Source organism: Podarcis vaucheri (assembly GCF_965113315.1).
Source record: "Podarcis vaucheri genome assembly, chromosome: 5".
Classification (NCBI taxonomy): domain Eukaryota; kingdom Metazoa; phylum Chordata; class Lepidosauria; order Squamata; family Lacertidae; genus Podarcis; species Podarcis vaucheri.
In genome coordinates, this window is record NC_138763.1 from 51,838,100 (window position 1) to 51,857,574 (window position 19,475).

Sequence of the window (19,475 nt, forward strand, 5' to 3'; positions counted from 1 at the left end):
TGTTCGAAAACTAAGCCACGACTTTTGATTGCACTCAATCGGAAGCTGTGTTGGACGTTTGGCTTCCAAAAAACGTTCGCAAACCAGAACACTCTTTTCCGGATTTGAAGCGTTCAGGAGCCAAAACGTCCAAGTACCAAGGTGTTCGACAACCAAGGTACGACTGTACAGAATGACACTGTTTGAAAATATTGTAAAATGGAGGAAAAGAAAATGGGTGACTTACATATGTGGCCCTCCTCAAGGACAACACATTTCTTCTCATGCAACAGGACTTTCCCTTCCTCTTCTCCTCCTTGCAGCCACCTGTGTACTCCAAATCTGCTCAGCAGGTGTGAACAGCTATCCATAGCAGACTAGGGAGGCAAGGCTGAGATGAGGAAGGGGAAATTCCACTGGGTGATTGAAAGTCTGCTCTTGCAACAATGGATGCCATCCATTCTTTTGGCCCTTGAGGATGAAAGCATCACTGGCCCATTAAGATATTTCAAGCAGCAGGTCAAATTTTCCAATCTGGAAATATATTCACTTTATAATTATTTATTTTAGGTTTTAGGCAATTTAAAGAGCCACTTTCAAACACGAAGGTAAGTCAGATGACGAGAATGTTATTACATTTCTCCATTAGTTTATCAGAGTTTGTGACAGATTATTTTTTAAGGAAATTTCCATCTTAAAGCCCCAACTCGACATGTTTTCATTTCTCTATATTATTTTAGACGTCTCTTAGTAATATGCCCCAGATAAATACGTATAACCTACATCACTGGCAAGATCCCCTGAAGCTTTGGCAGCGAGCAAAGACATGGAATCCAAATTCATTTCAAAGCCGTGGCCCCTGCTTTTCTGCCAGCCTTCTTTATACTTAATCTGAGGGAAGGAAATATAGTAGTAAGTCATTAATGTGAATAAAGATAGGCAAAAAAACTAGCAGGCAATTCGCTCAACAAACTATAAAATCAGCTAGCGTAGCATGTGACTTATGTTTCTAATGAAAATCACATCTTTGGGTATATTATGCAAATGTATATTTGTAGGTTCCCTTACCTCACTGTATAATTCCGCATTGGCTTTGGCCTTGACTAACTGTGGGACATCCTGTGGCAAAGTATATTGTGTTTTGGTTTTCTCATACTGGGCTCGGTAGTTCAGCTGCCAAACAATCGAAAGCATATTCAACATGTCAAATACAATGATATTTAACGGCAAGAGGAGTGTTAATTGTTAAAAGCTATTCTTAAAAAGTCGTTAGGAAATAAAATCTGAAATTATATGAAGAGTGACTATGACTACTCCCTAGCTTCCTCCCCCCCCCCAAGAAATGTCTGAATAATAATAATAATAAATAAATCTGCCTAAATGTGAGGCTGCAATACTTCTCAAGGGGGCTCTGAAACTGACTCTCCAGAATGCCTTTTACTTGCAAAATGTTATCCACGGGACAACTGCAAGATACCTTCTTATTTATGTAATACTTCTCATGCGTTGGGGTACAATGGAAATAGGACTTACATCACTAAGCTGCTGAGCATTGATTTTCGCTTGAACAATCTGAGGTGTGCTGGTAACAGAGCTGTATTTCAGCTTGTCTATACTTTGCTTATAGTTTACCTAAATAAAAAAATGGAGAAACACATTATGACTACCACAAAAGGTTTAGTAAAGCAATTCTCAAGGTAGCTTTTACTACAAATGGCAAATATATCGTTATCTAGAATATTCACAGCAGCTAACCAAAAGCAGAAATCTTGTGGGGTTTTGGTTTTTTTAACTACAGTGCAATTTCATTGGTGTGGTATTTATATAAAATTAACAGCTTTCTTTCTGTCTCTTGCTCACTTTTATTTGCCAGCATTTTTAATTGGTTAGCCTTATCAATTGTGTTAAATTGTGGTTTTAAATATTTAAAAATATAAAGGGAAATCATTAAATAGAAGAAGCCATATATGCAGAGTGTCGTGAAAAATCTTAATAAGGCAAAAACGTTATTTCAAAGTGAGCGACTGATAAGGTCAGAGCCCACTAACTTGCTAATATATGAAGGCAGCAGTAACAATACGAACCCATACAAAGCAGTATATTAAATCCACATTATGCAAGATAAAATGTCATGGTGAGGTTTCCCTTTAAGCCTATTCTTCCCAAAGACCTCCATGTTACACTACAGGATACAATTATTATTCTCGGCAGGCTTTAATTAATATTTGCCCTAGTTAATTACCTTCTCACTAAAATGCAAATTGTATGCTACTTTAAAGTAGTTGATTTAGTGAGAGTTTTTTCCCCCACCTTCTCTTTTTTTAAAAAAAAAGGGGGGGGATGTGGCATCCAAATTTTATTTGATGCTATGGAGTCCATTCTTACATATTTTCCATTAAAAAATGTATAACTTATCTAATATGATCAGCATAACTGAAACAATGAATTCACTGTTTCTGTTTTGATGTCCAGTTCTCACATCAGCAGATGATCTGCAGTGTTCAATGCAATTTTCTATTGATATTCCACGTTTTGTTTTGTTTTGTTTTAAATGGATGAAACAATGAAATTTGGGCTGGCTGTACATGGTGGAAAGAAGGGCAGGACTCTCTAGTAATAAACCGTTGTTTTCGTTTTGTGGAAAAGGAACTGTGGCTATGAAAACCACTTGTGTAGAACAGGACATTTCAACAGATGCCACTTTATAGATCCTCAAGTGTCACGCTGCACCTCTGAAATCTTCTCCTCTACAGAATTCTAGTTTATAAAGGAAATCTCTACAGCTTTCTGCATGGCCATCCTGCAGTCTGGCACTTTGTCACTCAAACTGCCATATACCAGGGCTTGGCTGAACTTGAGGTGCAGGGGCTGTTACTTGAAAGCTATACACGTAACATTTTTCTTTACTTATCTAATACATCGCCACTCTTGCGTGGACTGCTCTGCTAGCAGAGCAAAGCACATGATTGAGCTGTTGACTCCATAAAATCTCCTCTTAACTTACCTTTGAATTCTTAGTGTAATTTAGAATGTGTAGAGGGTATTTTTTAACCTTCTAAATAAATTTGGAGTTATGTGAAATGCTAAGTGGTAGAACATGCAAAAGGTTCAATCCCTGGCATTCCCAGTGCTGAGCTAAATGGACCAAGGTTTGAAATGGCATGCAGCTTATTTGGCACAATGGTTTCCTAAGCTTCAGTGCCCAGATATAATAAAAGTAATGGCTGTTCTCCAGTTTACATCTGTGATGTAGCTATAGCCTTAGTATTGATCCTGTTCCCAGTGGAATAAAGTAAACATCGGAAATATGTAGCATCAGTGGTCTACAGATAATTAATAAGGTTAAAAAGGCAAAACCTGCAAAGCCTGTTTTCTCCTATGTGAAATTCATCCTCACACAACATATGAGGATCCCTTAGGCATTTGCAGACATGTTTTTCAACCGAGCCTTAGTGCATGCCATCAGATACTCTTTCTAGTCAGGTGTAACATAAAAAGATAGGAAGTGACCAGAAAGAGGGAAATAAGGCTATAACCAATCCCTTGTTTTGCTCTTTGAAGTGAGAGTTAAAATGACTCTTTTCCTATCGTCAGGGAATCCTGGGACCTGTGGTTCAGTAAGGGCAGGCTTCCTCAAACTCAGCCCTCCAGATATCTTGAGACTACAATTCCCATCATCCCTCACCACTGGTCCTGCTAGCTAGGGATCATGGGAGTTGTAAACCAAAAACATCCAGAGGGCCGAGGTTGAGGAAGCTTGAGTAAGGGGGTGTAAGGAATTTCACCCAAATATATTTCTCATGGCATGCTTTAAAGGCACAAGATGCAAAATCTAAGCAAATCTGATTCTGGATGGGAAACTGTCTGAAAACTTATTCAGAAGTAAGTCATTCTGAATTCAAAGGGACTTACTCTCAGATGGGTGGGGTGAAGACTGCAGTCCAAGTCCTTTTTTGGGAGAGGTTGTTAAATTAGTATAAAAGCAATATACATTTTGTAGTGCAGAACTACCACCATGGGAAACAGTAGTTCAATAGACCCGCAAGCTATGCAGGGGTTATGTTCTGGAGATTGCTCATAAAGCCAAAATTGCACATAGTCAAAACCCATTGGGTTCAATGGCGGGTAGGATTGCAAAAGTCATTTTTCCTGAAACCCTGCCCCCTTTCCACCCCTTTTTAAATTTATTAATTTTTTGTCACATATGTAAAGCTGAATGCACGTAAGTTAAAGGTAAAGGTAAAGGTACCCCTGCCCGAACGGGCCAGTCTTGACAGACTGTGGGGTTTGTGCGCCCATCTCACATTTATTAGCCGGGGGCCAGCGCTGTCCGAGGACACTTCCGGGTCACGTGGCCAGCGTGACATCGCTGCTCTGGCGAGCCAGAGCCGCACACGGAACGCCGTTTACCTTCCCGCTGGTAAGCGGTACCTATTTATCTACTTGCACCCGGGGGTGCTTTCGAACTGCTAGGTGGGCAGGCGCTGGGACCGAACAGCGGGAGCGCACCCCGCCACGGGGATTCGAACCGCCGACCTTTCGATCGGCAAGCCCTAGGCGTTGAGGCTTTAGCCCGCAGCGCCACCCGCGTCCCGTCGCACGTAAGTTAAATGGATGCAAATTGTGGGATTACTGTAATCACTTTGGGATTACAACAAAAAAGGATTGACACTAGGACAGCTAAATGCAGGAGGTTAGATATCTCATTTCCAGTGCCCTGAGAATTTATGAGTCTACCAACTGGAAAACAACTTTTATCTCTTTCTTTCAGGGTGCTGTTATCATCAGCTATATTTGTCACTGTAATTAAATTACTGCCTTATACAGACCGCAAATCATACTCCATCCCATGCAAGCAGAAGGGTGAGAATTCAGAAGGCTATTTACATCTTTCAAAGGGATCAGCTTCCTTGTTGTCTGGTATGAAGGAGTGAGGGTGGCTGGGTAATTGTAGTCAACATCATCGTGTGTGTAATCAGATTTATAGGCTATCTGGAAGAAGGAGAACAAAAAGAATCAACCTTTTTTAAAGCTGTCATTTGTTCTGAATAATTATCAGACAAGAGAAAAGGGGGGGAAACCCAGTAATATTAATATTAAACACAAGCAACAAAGTAAATTCAGTGGCGTCAATGCCAAAGAAAATGAAATTATTTGCATAGTTTAACTGCTAATTGATTCTTTTTCAGCTGCACAATTAATCCAGTGCCAACCGCAGAAACATTACCTTAACTTCCACCTGTGACACATTGCTTTTATCTTCATGCTTACTTTCTGTGCTTCTCACAGAGCTTCAAATAACGCATTTCAAGACATGGTACACAATGTCTCAACGCAGGCACCCATCATTCAGTACAGGAACTCCCTTCCCCTTAAGATACAGTTGGCACAGAACCTTACAAGCTTTTGATGCCAACTATTTATTCATCTAGGATTTTAGTTGAACCTATGTCACTGCATGCTGTGATGGTTATTTTACTGTGTGCATACTTCCACCTATTTACAGATGGTGTGATTTTATTGTGTTTTATTGTTTATTGGACCCTACTTTGGGATTATTTTATAATGAAAAGTGTGCAGCAAATTTTATAAATAAAAGTAATAAATAATGAAATGGCACCTCAGTGAAACCAATAATAAATAAACCAAGACAAATGGCATGGGCACTGGAAGATGTTGTGTGACCTTAACAACCAATAGCAAAAAAATGCCCAGTCTGCTGCAGAACAATACACAAGCCTCTTAAGGCCCAATCCCATAGCTCACTGTTATAGCAATTAGTAAAAGGTAAAGGGACCCCTGACCATTAGATCCAGTCGTGACCGACTCTGGGGTTGCAGCGCTCATCTCTCTTTATTGGCCGAGGGAGCCGGCGTACAGCTTCTGGGTCATGTGGCCAGCATGACTAAGCTGCTTCTGGCAAACCAGAACAGCGCACAGAAATGTCGTTTACCTTCCCGCCAGAGCAGTACCTATTTATCTACTTGTACTTTAACGTGCTTTTGAACTGCTAGGTTGGCAGGAGCAGGGACCGAGCAACGGGTGCTCACCCCATTGCGGGGATTCTAACCACTGACCTTCTGATCGGCAAGTCCTAGGCTCTGTGGTTTAACCCACAGCACCACCCGCGTCCCCGTTACAGCAATTAATCTGCATTAATTGTGTGTGTTTGTGTGTGTGTAAGTTTGTTTAGTTAAATCCTATGGAGAGTTGTGCTACCTGCTGTGTAAGTAAAAAGCTACAAACTGTAATATTACACTAGTGATCCAGCAACACAATGCAGGCATGCTGTCCAATTCATGCAAAGTTCACTGGTAGCATATAGATACTTCAATATTATTTACAAACACAGTTTTTTTCCCCATTTTCATATTTCCTGCTAATACTTTCACCTCCCCAGAAGTAATCAAACCTATGGCTGTCCTTCATTTGACCCTACTAAGATGAGAAGCCGTATCAAAATAGTATATTGCCGAAGCATTTACAACAACTTACGTTGCTTGCCAGACTTCCAACCTTCATGGCATGTGCTGTGCGTCTGTCTATGCCAACTCCTTCATAATGGCCTTTCTGGTTCTGGTAATGCTCTTTGTACTTGAGCTGCGTACAAAAACAAGCCTCCTCTCAGACCCAGAAGTTCCCTTCTTTTATATTGCAAAGAAAATGAGCAAGGCATAGGGCAGGATTCACCTCATGAACCCTCTCAATGGAAGTCCTACACAAGGACCTCTGCTCAGGAGCAATGAAAGTGCAGACAGTGGCCCCAAGGCTGGTAGAATTTCAATAAATTAAATGGGCCACAACTTTGTTGATTACAGAGGGCAACAGGTTTGGCGCAAACATTGTATTTGTATCCTGAATCAACCAACCCATCTGCTGGTTGATTATTTTTTGGCAGGGTTATCCAAGGTTACGGATTGCCCTATGACACACACCAAATCAGAGTGAACCTGTCCAAGATCACGTGGATGCAGCCATGGTGCATCAGCCTCAGTCTGGGTGTCTGGACAGAAACATCTCCACCCTGGATCCCTTTAACGGGACAACCTGCTTCCTTGGGCTGGCGGTGGTTCTGACCACATCGTCCAACTAGGATACACGCCTATGCCTTATCTCCCATCAAGTTGTGACAATTGCTATGAGGTAGGCAAAACTCCCAGACAGGCCCAATTTGTCTGAAGGAAAATTCCTCCTTGGTCCCAAATACAGTGAACAAATCCTTCCATAGCAAGGTCTTAAGGCAGGGCCTGCTTGCTTACCATTGGGCAGCCCTGCGCAGAATAACGCACAGGAGGAGGTGAGCAAGGATTGCCCCATCTAGGATACTGATATGTTTGCACAGGTGAATGTTTGTCATAGTGAATCCCACCCATAAAGAACTTTCCTATTTTAATGTCATACCACAGAAATGGAAAGCAATTCAACTTTATTGTCTATCAAGTATATAGTGTAGCCATGGTTGACTTTTTCTGTCCTTTAAGGATATTTTGCCTTATCCAGTGCAAAATGTCTATACAGTGCTACCTCCGTTTATGAACTTAATTTGTTCTGGAGGTCTGTTCTTAACCCGAAACTGTTCTTAACCTGAGGCGCGCTTTCGCTAATGGGGCCTCCTGCTGCTGCTGGGCCGCTAGCACACGACTTCCGCTTGCATCCCGGGGCAAAGTTCGCTACCCGGAACACCTACTTCCGGGTTAGCACAGCTCGTAACCTGAAGCATTCGTAAGGAGGACAGTACGTAACCTGAGGTCCCACTGTATCTGAAAGTTTAATTTTCAAGCTTAATTCTTAAATTCCATTGATTTTAAAGGGACAGCAAATAAATGATACTAAGAAGCGCAATGTATCTACTCCGACACCTTTTGTTTATAAAGGATAATGTGTTGAATTCAACTGCAGAAATATAATGCACTAGGCAACAAAAATATCTTCCTATATCTGAAGTTATAAGCAGATGACTTGGTCATATTCTGCTCTGTAATTTGCACTCAGACAGTGTTGTCTGAAGTGACCTGGTGGTGTTAAGAACCCACCAAGAAACAGAGATGAGACCATAAACAAATAACAAATAACTGTTTGATTGGATTACTGATAAATTAATTGTACCTTTTCTTCCCTGTAAAGATTTCTAAATTCAAACACCCAGCCCTGTTTTTACCCAGATTTCCTGTTCTTGTCTTGAATTCACATATGTACAAACTGCAATCCCCACAGTGACTACATTAAGCTTTCTCAGAACTGCATGCAAATGACTGAGGACTTACATCACTGGTGTATTTTGAGATCTTGCTAACATTCCTGAACTGAGGGGTCTCGCAGTAGTTAATACTGTGGCCTTTGCTGCTTTCTAGATCCTTCTTATAGCCCACCTACAAAATGAGAATTTAGAACAGTGAGAAGTGAAAATATATTCAATGGCTGGCTACGTATTTCAGTTACATCCTGCAATAAGCGAAATAAGAAGCTGCTTTATTGCATAGCAATACTCACTCTCATAATAAACAAAGGGGACGAACATCACGTTGCTAAGCATGAAAGAAATCTGAAATGTCCTGTATGTCATGAGGATATGGTGTCTATTTCTATTTTTTTTTTATATTTATTAAAGTTTCACAAATTATATAATCAAACACAACAATACAAACAAACACAAACAAGAAAAAACAAGTATAATTTCAAATCCTTATTTTCTTAAAACTTACTTCACCGACCTCCTCATACCTCCCCTTTCTGCATTCCAATTTCAAATATTTAGTTCAGCAAATCCTCACCCTTAATTTTGTCTAATTGTTAACCTTTCTTTTCTTTTAACTTAATCTTTACAGCTGTAATCCACTTACTAAAGCCACATCATTTTAACACTCATTAATTTTACAATGTTTCTTAAGATAGTTCTTAAATTTCTTCCAATCTTCTTCCGCCGTCTCTTTTCCCTGGTATCGGATTCTGCCAGTCATTTCTGCCAATCCCATATAGTCTATCACCTTCATCTGCCATTCTTCCAAGGTGTGATATGGTGTCTATTTCAAAGAGAGTTAGGCAGGCAAAAGTCCTGCTGGGATTCTGGTCACATCCACGCCATACATTTAAAGCAGTCATGGAGAATTCGAGGGAACTGTAGTTGGTGCTAAGAGTGCTGGCCTCACTGAGCTACGCTGAGCAAACAGCAATTCCCAGGATTTTCCATGACTTTAAACTGGTATAAGAGCTCTCAGATTGTTTGGTGTGGATGTGATGTCAATCTCAATTACGGTAAATGCTTAAGGCACACTTAACCAGGAGGAAGCACCAATGAACACCATGGGACTTACTTCTGAGTAGACATGCATCAGCTTATGCAGTAAATCCCATGAAATTCCATGAAATTTGTTTCTCTGACAAACCAGTGTGGGTGTCTTGATAAAATTTACATCTGGCCTTCTTACCTCACTGTACAACTTGTTCACATTCTGGGCTTGCTTAAGAACTAGGTTTTCTTGGGCAGAAAGAGAATGGTAGTGAGCTGCTCCTTTCATCTTTGAAAAATCCTGCTTGTATTTTATCTAGAAAGAAAAAGGCAGGATCTAATCAAGTTATAATGGCTACTGGCTGGCCACACTTTCAGTTTTCTTTACTGCTTCTCCACGGTCAGCATGGCAATTGGTTTTGCTGCCCTGCTTTTAAGAATTTGGTTGCTTCCTATATGCCCTGCTCAAGTATTTATAAAGAAACAGTTATTACAAATACATCACACTGTATATCCCCAGCTTGCTCCTTTACAAAGAAAGAAACCTTATAAAGAGGACCGCCCTTGAACTTCCTACCACTTAGAAAAGTGTAACAATTTATCACTGTCCAGATAGCTATCATTATACACTGGTACCTCGGGTTAAGAACTTAATTCATTCTGGAGGTCAGTTCTTAACCCGAAACTGTTCTTAACCTGACGTACCACTTTAGCTAATGGGGCCTGCCATGCCGCCACCACACAATTTCTGTTCTCATCCTGAGGCAAAGTTCTTAACCCAAGGTACTATTTCTGGGTTAGCGGAGTCTGTAACCTGAAGTGACTGTAACCTGAAGCCTCTGTAACCCAAGGTACCACTGTACAATGATTAATACTTGAACCAGTGTAGTGTGGTGGTTAGAGTGCTGTACTTGGGGTCAGAGGACTCTAGGTTCTAATTCCCTGTTCAGCCACGAAACTCCTCTTAGTTCAATCACTGGATTCATTCAGACTGATTATGTGATAGGAACCGTCTCATTTCAGAAGTCAGCCAGCCCAAAACTTTTAATATTAACTGGAGTTATTATTAGAAGCTTGAACTCATGTCTGCAGATTAGCTGGGATGCCAGGACACTAAGCTAGTACTAAATAATTCAATAGTTACCCAGCGTTTAATATTACATTTCCACTCAGAGATAGACGGTGAGCAAAGCCTTGTTTAAACAGGAATGAAAATATTGACGAATAAGGAGTAAGGGTCCTAGTACTGAATGTTTGCCCTGGTAAAATTGCAACAGTGATTCATGATGACTCCATCATCTGCCTGCTTTTTGTTGCTGTTGCTATTTATGGCATGCATACATTTTCTGAGATGCCGCCGAATGAAGGTTAATCACTCCAGCGCTAGTTCCTTGAGTAAGCTAATTAGACGGGACACAAAGGTTCCCTCTCTGGAAACTGAGCGGGCCATTCTGGAAATGGAAAAGCATGTTGGGATCCAAGCAATTATCTCTTTGGAATTTGAGATTTAAGCCAAACGTTAGGAAGAACATTCTGATGGTGAGAGCTGTTCGACAGCCGATCAGACTACTTTGGAAGCTCGTGGATTATCCTTCACAGGAGGTTTTTAAACAGAGGGGGATTTTTTTTTGGGGGGGGGGGGAGATCTGCCAAGGATGTACATTGCAGGGGTGGGACTAGATGGGCCTTCCAACCCTACATTTCAATGATTTGCTCAAGCAAATAAGATTATATATACAGTGGTACCTCAGGTTAAGTACTTAATTCATTCTGGAGATCTGTTCTTAACCTGAAACTGTTCTTAACCTGAAGCACCACTTTAGCTAATGGAGCCTCCTGCTGCTGCCATAGCACGATTTCTGTTCTCATCCTGAAGTAAAGTTCTTAACCTGAGGTACTATGTCTGGGTTAGCGGAGGCTGTAACCTGAAGCGTATGTAACCTGAGGTACCACTGTATATGCACGCATATATGTACACATGCATACAGGATACAAATATTCAAAGCAAGCATATAGCAGACAAACTTATTTAAAGACAATAGCCCATGCGCAAGGCTGCCTTTGGCATCCCAAAGAGCTTTGGTAGACACTGGTAGATTTTGTACTCCCCACCCCTTTCATATAGCTGTTTTTCAAAAGTATCTTCTCTGTTTTGAAAGTGGTTTGGGGACATTAAAATGGGGGCTGTTGGTTGAAGCCCTCTCAGTGGTGCACTTCTTTGTATCCTTCCTGATCATTATAGAAATCATGACTACTTTGCTCACTTTTGATACCAAAGTAGAAAAGGAATGTTGTGGTTACTTTGGGGGTGACCCTCTAGAGCTAATTCCAATTGAGAAGAAAGTTTGATCTTTCACAACATACAAACACATATCAATACTTCCATTTTGGAGGTCCTCTAAAATAGTGCGCTCAGTCATAGACAGCTATATTTGACATCATTGGATGTGGTACAAGAACACCCAGAGTCCTAAGGGGTCTCACTCCTTCCCACTAGTTGTTCAAATAATATGACACCAGAGAACCTTCTGGTTATTATAAGCAACTTTTGCATCTGGCCCACGCTGACCTAGACCTCTTCTTTCATACTTACATCACTCGCCAGTTCATTTGCCTTCTTAGCATTGAGATACGCTGGCGTGATCATAGCAGGAAAGCTCCCTTTCCCTCGGTGCTCTTCATATTCATCCATATAATCCTGAAAAACATCCAATAGTTTACTTATCATTTACTTATCTTTAACTTATTCATTTTGGTACACTTCTGTCTACAGTCTTCCTAACAAGCAGACATACTTCACAGTGTCCATATTTTATAACACAACTCCACACCATACAGTTAAAGCGCACCTGACACACATTTTAAACATGTGGCTTCTTCCCAAGAATCATGGGAACTGTAGTTTTTTATGGATACTGGGAAGTGTACTTTTGTTAGGAGTAAACTACAGTTCCCAGAATTTGTTTTTGGGAGGAGCCATATGCTTTAAATATATGATGTGGATGTGACTGATTCGTCTCTTCATCCAGTCTCCTTTTCAAGCCATCTCATTCAATTTCCAACTTCTGAGTTTTTTGTTTTATGCCTCTCAATGCCCAGTCAGCATTCTGTAGGATGCTTTTTGGGAGGGAGGGCTTCCTAAGGCTGCCCCCCAATTAATATTCTTGTTCTTTTACAAACCTTATTCTCTTCCGAGTCTACTGTTATCTAATTCTTCTGTGTGGTTGGTATGGCTATGGCTACATAAGAGCAAGCCATCAAAGCCTTGAGATCAGTATCCTTACATAGATGTGAAGGGAGTCACATCAATATGCATGAATTAATATATATAGATGTGAATACTTTTGCATTGCTCCTTACCTGACTAAACTGATTCACATTTTCGTTTGAGGCACCAACAGAATGACTTGCTTTTCCTTTAATCTCCTTTTCATATCTTTGATGATACTTCACCTGAGAAAGCAATGGAGGTGAAAAGGATGTGTTTATTCTGCTGATCTTACAACCTAAACAAATTGCATTTGTTTGCTTTTAAAGCCCACGGAGCTCATTTTCCATACAAATTGCTCAAAGGGGCATACAGTAGAAAGGCAAAGTGAAAGAATCCATCTTTAAGAAGTGGGCAGGGGAACAATGCCAAACCATCATGCTGTATAAAAGGGTTGTCCTCACCCAACTTTTCCAAATAATGAGAAGTTTTGCCAAGGCTGTTTTCTTTAGAAGGAGGTCACTGGAGGTTTATGGCATTTTGTAGTATACAGTTTGAGCACAGAACAAACACTCCAACCAACAGCCAAAGGCCACTGCTCCAACTTTAGAGCGCCACAGAGGGGTGAGGTAATCAGCATCTTAAGATCAGCATATTTCCTTCAAACTTCAGTCTCTCCTTTGTTTCATTAGCAGACACTTATTTTCAACATAGGTTTGGACAATGCAATAATGCTAAAATACAGAGAAGTCTCCACTCCTTAACAGTGGAGATTTTTTGACCTAGCAATGTCAGGATTTTTCTCACAACAGGAAAGTGGCCATAATTTTGGAAGACCAAGTACAGATTTTTCTCCAATATGTGACAACATATAGACCACACTTTTGAAACTTACATCACTAGCTAATTCGTTGGCTCTTTTAGCTATCTGGTAAGCCGGAGTGATCATCGCAGGGAAGCTCCCTTTCCCTCTGTGTTGTTCATACTCTTCTGTGTATTTTAACTAGAAAAATCGGGAGAGTTTAAATCATACAGATATAAGCAAGCAGAAAGTCTATCTACTTGGCCTGCTCTTCTGTTCTACTTACATCACTCGCAAGCTGCCCCCCAGCCTTTGCATGAATTACATCTGGAGTATCCGCAACACTGGTGAATTTGGAAACCCGGTCTTCATGCCCTCGTTTATATTCCACCTATTGTGGAGAAGCAGAGTCAAAGAACGTTTGAAAACTATGAAGAACTGCCATCTTATCTCTTGCAATCAAGCATCAAATGACAGTAAAAACAGATGATCTTTGGATTTGCTAATATAAGTGTTTCCAGTATTTGGCCCTGAATTTAAATTCCTTGGTTGCAAATGCAAATGAAACGGCAGTTTCTTATTGATGAAAAGAGGCTGGAATAACAACATATTCTGGCCTTATTTGTCAAAATGTTCTGCTCCAGTTTAATTCACCCCAAGCCCATCAGTTGCCAAAGATGTTTATTTCATAACAAGTAAATGGCAGCGGAGGAGTAAATGCATTAAAGAGCTCAATCTAGAAGCCTATTAAAGCCTGTTAAATGACTAAACTAAATGGAAATGCTGAAATTTTTATTTGGGTGAAACCGCTTTCTTGGACACAAGCCCAGCGTGCCTAATCAATAACAATCTCACATGCTTTCATTTTCAATCTCTGTTGAAGCATTATACATAATGCTTGGAATAACAACTAGAGAACTTTGCTTCGTGATCTTCAAGGTGAATCTTTTCTGGGCTTCCTTTTTCTTTCTCATCATAAACGACATGTATATTGTTAATTAAAATAGATTTCTAGATTGCTGCGGATATTATACCCTACAAAGAAAGCGGGCAGGTAGTGAAAACATCAGCCAATAAAGACTGTTAAACACAGCTGAGCTAAAGAGGTAGGGGAGAAGAAATACTCCTGTTTTTCAAACCAAATCATGCCTCCAAATCATTGATATCTCTGGTTATGAAGCATTTAAAAAGTAATCACAACATGTACTCAAACGGGTGGGTTGTATCAAACATAGCACTAAATCCAAGTGAAAGGGAAAGCACAAGTACATTTTTGTGAAACTGATTGCACAAGAAAAATCAGCTGCTGCACAAGTTTTTGCTAGCACAGTTGTTTCATTTAATTCCTTTGTTGCACAACTTTTGCCCACTGCCGTCTACTAGCACAAGGGCTCTTATGCTAGCAGACTAAGAACACTAGATATGGTCCACATTCTTTTTCTTTTCTTTTCGGCAATTTAATCATATATCAAACTTAGACCTTTGACTCTTGCTGTGAATATTGCCCCCCCTATGCTACAATCCCTTTGCCCTCCCTCAAAAATACATGCCCCAGGAACTTACGTTACTGGATAGCTGAGAGGCCTTCTTGGCTATTTGATAAGCTGGAGTGATCAGAGCAGGAAAGCTGCCCTTTCCCTTCTGCTGCTCATATTCCTCAGTATATTTCAACTACAACAGAGAGAAAAAGGTGTGTTTAAACTTTGTTCGTCAAACTAATTCCTCTGAGGTAGGAGAAAAGGGGGAACTTTTCTGCCATGAATTTTCTTAAGTTCACTCATCTAAGGATGCAAGTCCATGTGGATGATCTCTCCTTGATATATTTAACTCACAAATAAAGCTGTCATAAATTGGAGGTTCACTTACATCACTGTCCTGTTCTTGAGCTATCCTAAGCATTTCCGCATCTGGGATGGTTTCTGAGTACCATGATTTGCCTTCTTCATACGCAGCACGGTAGGCTTTCTAAAAACAGAATACATCATAAAATGTGGAATGGGCACAGTGGTAAACACTTTTGACTCCATCTCTAAAGATCAGGGGATTAGACTCTTGACAGGATGTAACCTATTAATCTGTGGCTGGCTGTGACCACATTCCTTTCTTAGGTGGCTCCTGCCCCAAACCATGCAGATTCTCTTTCTATTTTTCTAAAGCTGGTGGCTGCATGAGAAAAGTTCCCAGCAATTCCCTGCACTTTTGCACCCATAAGCTGCACATGAAATTCTGGCACCTTAGTTCTGAGCACAGTGAGCCTTTTTCATTTCAGCTGAACTGACATTCCAGTTAATTTTGTTTCATCACATCTAGAGAGGACAAGATCCTAATCCTATGTGCCTGGTGTGTTTGCCCATAATTGCAACATACTATAATTACAAGGTAGTATAATCTATACTTTTCTGAAAGTGAGTAGGCACAGCTTGAAGAACTCCACTGCCAGTGCTATTTTTTTTTTGGGGGGGGGGAGGTCAGGAACCACTCAAGGCACTTTAGTTGGCAGCCCTTTCCTCTAAACTTCTTGAAATTATGAGTGATCCGAAGGAAGGTTACGCAAAGGGAAGGCCCCAGGCAAGAGTAGGAAAAAGCATCTTCCTCTAACCACATCCAATTCTCTTGAGCTGTTACAGATGTAATATAAGGAGGAAGAGGGGAGGAAGTATTGGGGTTCTGGAAGTAGTGGTGCTATGAAACACAGACTGCAACTAGCACAACTTTTTGCTGACCTGGGGCTTTCCTTCCCCTCCCCCTTAATTGTTTTCTTTCTTTCTTTTTAAACAGAATTGCAAATATCTAGCTAATTAACAATGAAAACCGTATGGAATTTTTTAAAAAAGCAAGTAAATTGCATAATACATCATCCTAAGTATTTGCATGAAGGCATCATAAATCTTCAGATCAAGCTACCGGTATCTTAGCCAAAGATATGTACGGCCTGAGGTATAAAGCATTCTCCTGGCGCCGTTTTCACAGAACCAGATGAGGCTTACACCCAAAGAGGGTTTGGGATCCAGGTCACAGCATTCCAATGGCAATAGTCAGAATAATTGGAGACATATTTTGAAAATGGCTTCCAAACCAAATGAAAACATAAAGGGGTCATTTGTATTACAGTAATTGTTGTTGTTGTTTAGTCGTTTAGTCGTGTCCGACTCTTCGTGACCCCATGGACCAGAGTTAAAGGCATAAAATTGCAGTTTTGTAAATGACGCAACCTAGGAGCCTGGAGAATAGCAGAGCATCTGCTGAATGTTCACTAGCAAGTAAGTTATCGATACGGGTCTCCTACCTGACTGCTTAGCTGCTGCATCTTCCTCGCAGCCTCCATGTCTCCGGATTTCACATTCCAGTGAAAAACAGATTTGAACTTCTCACCCTCTTCTCGGTACTTAATCTGCATAGACAGAACCCAAAATGTTATTTTGAAACCTGTTTCAGTGGATTATATGCCAGCCTTCATATCCAATATTAAAGAAAGATAGGCTTCCTCTTCAATCTGTTCCCTATACAGTGGTACCTCGGGTTAAGTACTTAATTCGTTCCGGAGGTCTGTTCTTAACCTGAAACTGTTCTTAACCTGAAGCACCACTTTAGCTAATGAGGTCTCCCACTGCCGCCGAGCCGCACCGCTGGAGCATGATTTCTGTTCTCATCCTGAAGCAAAGTTCTTAACCCGATGTACTATTTCTGGGTTAGCAGAGTCTGTAACCTGAAGCATATGTAACCTGAAGCATATGTAACCCGAGGTACCACTGTATATTCTGAATTTCAAAAGAAAAATTCTGAGGCTGCAAGGAAAATCATGTCGCAGCCTCAGAATTTTTTTTTGGTATGATTTTCTCCACTTCTGCCTGAACTACCAAAATGAATGGGTTAGAGCTGAAGTCACTTAAAACAACAAAAAGACAAGGCGGCAGGTATTGGGGAGGGGGGAGATTCTGAAATAAGACATGGTCTCACGTGCTTGAAGGGATACAAATGGCAATACTACCAAATGAAAAAGACAATCCCATTATTTTGGTATGCAAACATTTGTATAAAAAATATAAAGTAGAAAATACTGTCTTTTGATCCCAGTACAGGAAACTGGGCATGTATTGGCTTCTCTTGGTACCTTTGTCAGTTTCCCAATAAGAATTTACTGTACAAAATATTAACATGAAAATTGAGTCTTATAAACCACTCTATGAACCTCAAACTTCCTTTTGTGATTGAAAGGAGCAGGGTGTTTCTTAAGTGACAGAAGAAAAGGAAAGTGATCTAGCACTCACACACACATATATTGAAGTAACTGGATCTCTTATCACAGCCATCAAACAGAAATAGAAATTGTTGTTAATCTCAAACACATTCCAGAGCAAATCTGTCATGCACAGTTTAGAAGGAAATGTATTTGTTGCTGTTGTTATAGCTTTAGTGAGATATATTGCAAATCCTGCATGTGTGTTTTAAATACGTAAGAATTTTTCAAGAATATAGAATGAGGCTGGTAAAGTTGTGACAACAATATCCCTGATACTTCAGAGGAAACAAAAGTGTGTGTGTGTGTGTGTGTGTGTGTGTGTGTGTGTGTGTGTGTGTGTGTGATATCCTTATCCTATTCTTAGCATACATTCAGACTGCAATCCTGTGTACACTTACCTGGAAGTAAACCCAAATGAATGCAGAGGGCTTTACTTCTGAGTAAGCATGCATAAAATTGTTCTAGGCATCAGCTCCTTCTACTGTGAAAACTGGGGCAAGATATAAAAATTTAAATCTAGAAATTTGGAAGAGCTGTAACTCAGAAGGAAGTTTTTTTAAAAAAAATATGAAAGCACAGAAGGGTTTCAGATTTCCAACAGCTAGCAGCCCCCTGACATTTCACCAAGTTTACCCAATGCAACCATGTAAAACTCACTCGACTTTACAATTTTGTTAAAAACTCAGATCCAAGTGCCAGGTTCATCAGAGGTTTGAAAAGTCTTTTTGTGTGTGTGTTTAGCAAACCTAGGTTCAGATTCTAATGAATCTGCAGACACTTTTTGATTTGGTGTCAAAGACTTGACAGTTTCAGAGGAGTTTTCCTTTGAGTTTCCTGGTTCATTTGAAATGAAATTTCAAAGGATGACATGGGACCGTGAAACAAAGCGGCAGAAACCGTGCGCACGAACTCTTCTAACTGACTGAACCCGGCATACTTTCCACACCTTAGATCAGCATCCCTAGCAATTTTTTGGTGAGGAAGAACGTAGATTTTCAGTGGCTGAAGGAACCACTAAGATGTTCTGCAGTTCTTATTTAAGTAGGGCTCCTTCAGAGACGCACTTTGTGAGTATAACCAGGTTTTTAAAATGCACAGACATTAAAACGTGGAGTTTTCACATTGTGTCATGAGCATAATCATTCAGTTCTGCAGTTCCTTACACTTGAAGGGTCTTGGGTGGACAAAACATATGTCAATGTGCAAAATAGGATCCCTAGTCACTACAATGTTGGGGGCAGCTCTGAATGTACAGCATGCGTGGAATTGTCCTTAGAACTGAAATGCTAACACTTGGTTATGCAACTGCTTTGTACATACATTGCAGCAGCAGTGGTACTATTTGAATTGGAATGGCCTCCCTTGGAAGGTGGTGGAGTCTCTTTCATTAGAGGTTTTTAAGCAGAGGTTGGATGGCCATCTGTCATGGATGTGCTAGTTGAGATTCCTACGTTGAAGGGGCTGGACTAGATGGCTCTACAATTCTATGAATGGCACGCTGGTTTGACAGCCACGGACAGGAAGTCCCTACTGAGGGTGGTGAATACAGCACATGACATCATGGGCTGTCCTCAGAGTTCGCTAGGTGACATCACAGGAGACCGCTACCTCAGGAAAGCGAGGAAAATTCTCAGGGACAACTCACACCCTGGCCAGCACCTCTTTAATCTCGTACCTTCGGGCAGGAGATACAGAAGTATAGTCAGCCGCAGCAACAAGTTAAAGAACAGTTTTTATCCGTGGGCTGTTGGGCTGCTGAATGGAAAAAAATAGTGGTGCAATTGACTTCCGACAAGCACACAGAGTGTATTGGGGGGGGGGGCTTGTTTAATTTCACTGCACACAGGTGGTGTAGTGACAATAAAGATTTATTTTTTTATTTATTTATTATTATTATTATTATTTATTACGAATCAGGCTGCTAATGTATTTTTTTCCCTTCTGCCTTTACAATGTAAGTCCACAAGAGAACCCTGTGCAGTCCAGTACAAGCCCATTCCTTCAACTCTAACCTGGTGTT

At 40.6% G+C, this 19,475-nt stretch overlaps 1 protein-coding gene across 1 annotated transcript in view; it reads right to left on the reverse strand.

Annotated features, from left to right (window-relative positions):
• The window catches only part of NRAP (nebulin related anchoring protein), a 60,017-nt gene that overhangs the window by 36,492 nt on the left and 4,050 nt on the right, over positions 1-19,475 (reverse strand). The window contains exons 4-17 of the mRNA XM_082222555.1: positions 16,502-16,606; positions 15,082-15,180; positions 14,779-14,886; positions 13,502-13,606; positions 13,309-13,416; positions 12,566-12,658; positions 11,799-11,903; positions 9,405-9,521; positions 8,244-8,348; positions 6,475-6,579; positions 4,867-4,971; positions 1,513-1,611; positions 1,048-1,152; positions 763-870 (exon numbers count right to left, since the gene is read on the reverse strand). Of these exons, the coding sequence (XP_082078681.1) occupies positions 763-870; positions 1,048-1,152; positions 1,513-1,611; positions 4,867-4,971; positions 6,475-6,579; positions 8,244-8,348; positions 9,405-9,521; positions 11,799-11,903; positions 12,566-12,658; positions 13,309-13,416; positions 13,502-13,606; positions 14,779-14,886; positions 15,082-15,180; positions 16,502-16,606 (1,467 nt within the window). The remainder of the gene's footprint in view (positions 1-762; positions 871-1,047; positions 1,153-1,512; positions 1,612-4,866; positions 4,972-6,474; positions 6,580-8,243; positions 8,349-9,404; positions 9,522-11,798; positions 11,904-12,565; positions 12,659-13,308; positions 13,417-13,501; positions 13,607-14,778; positions 14,887-15,081; positions 15,181-16,501; positions 16,607-19,475) is intronic.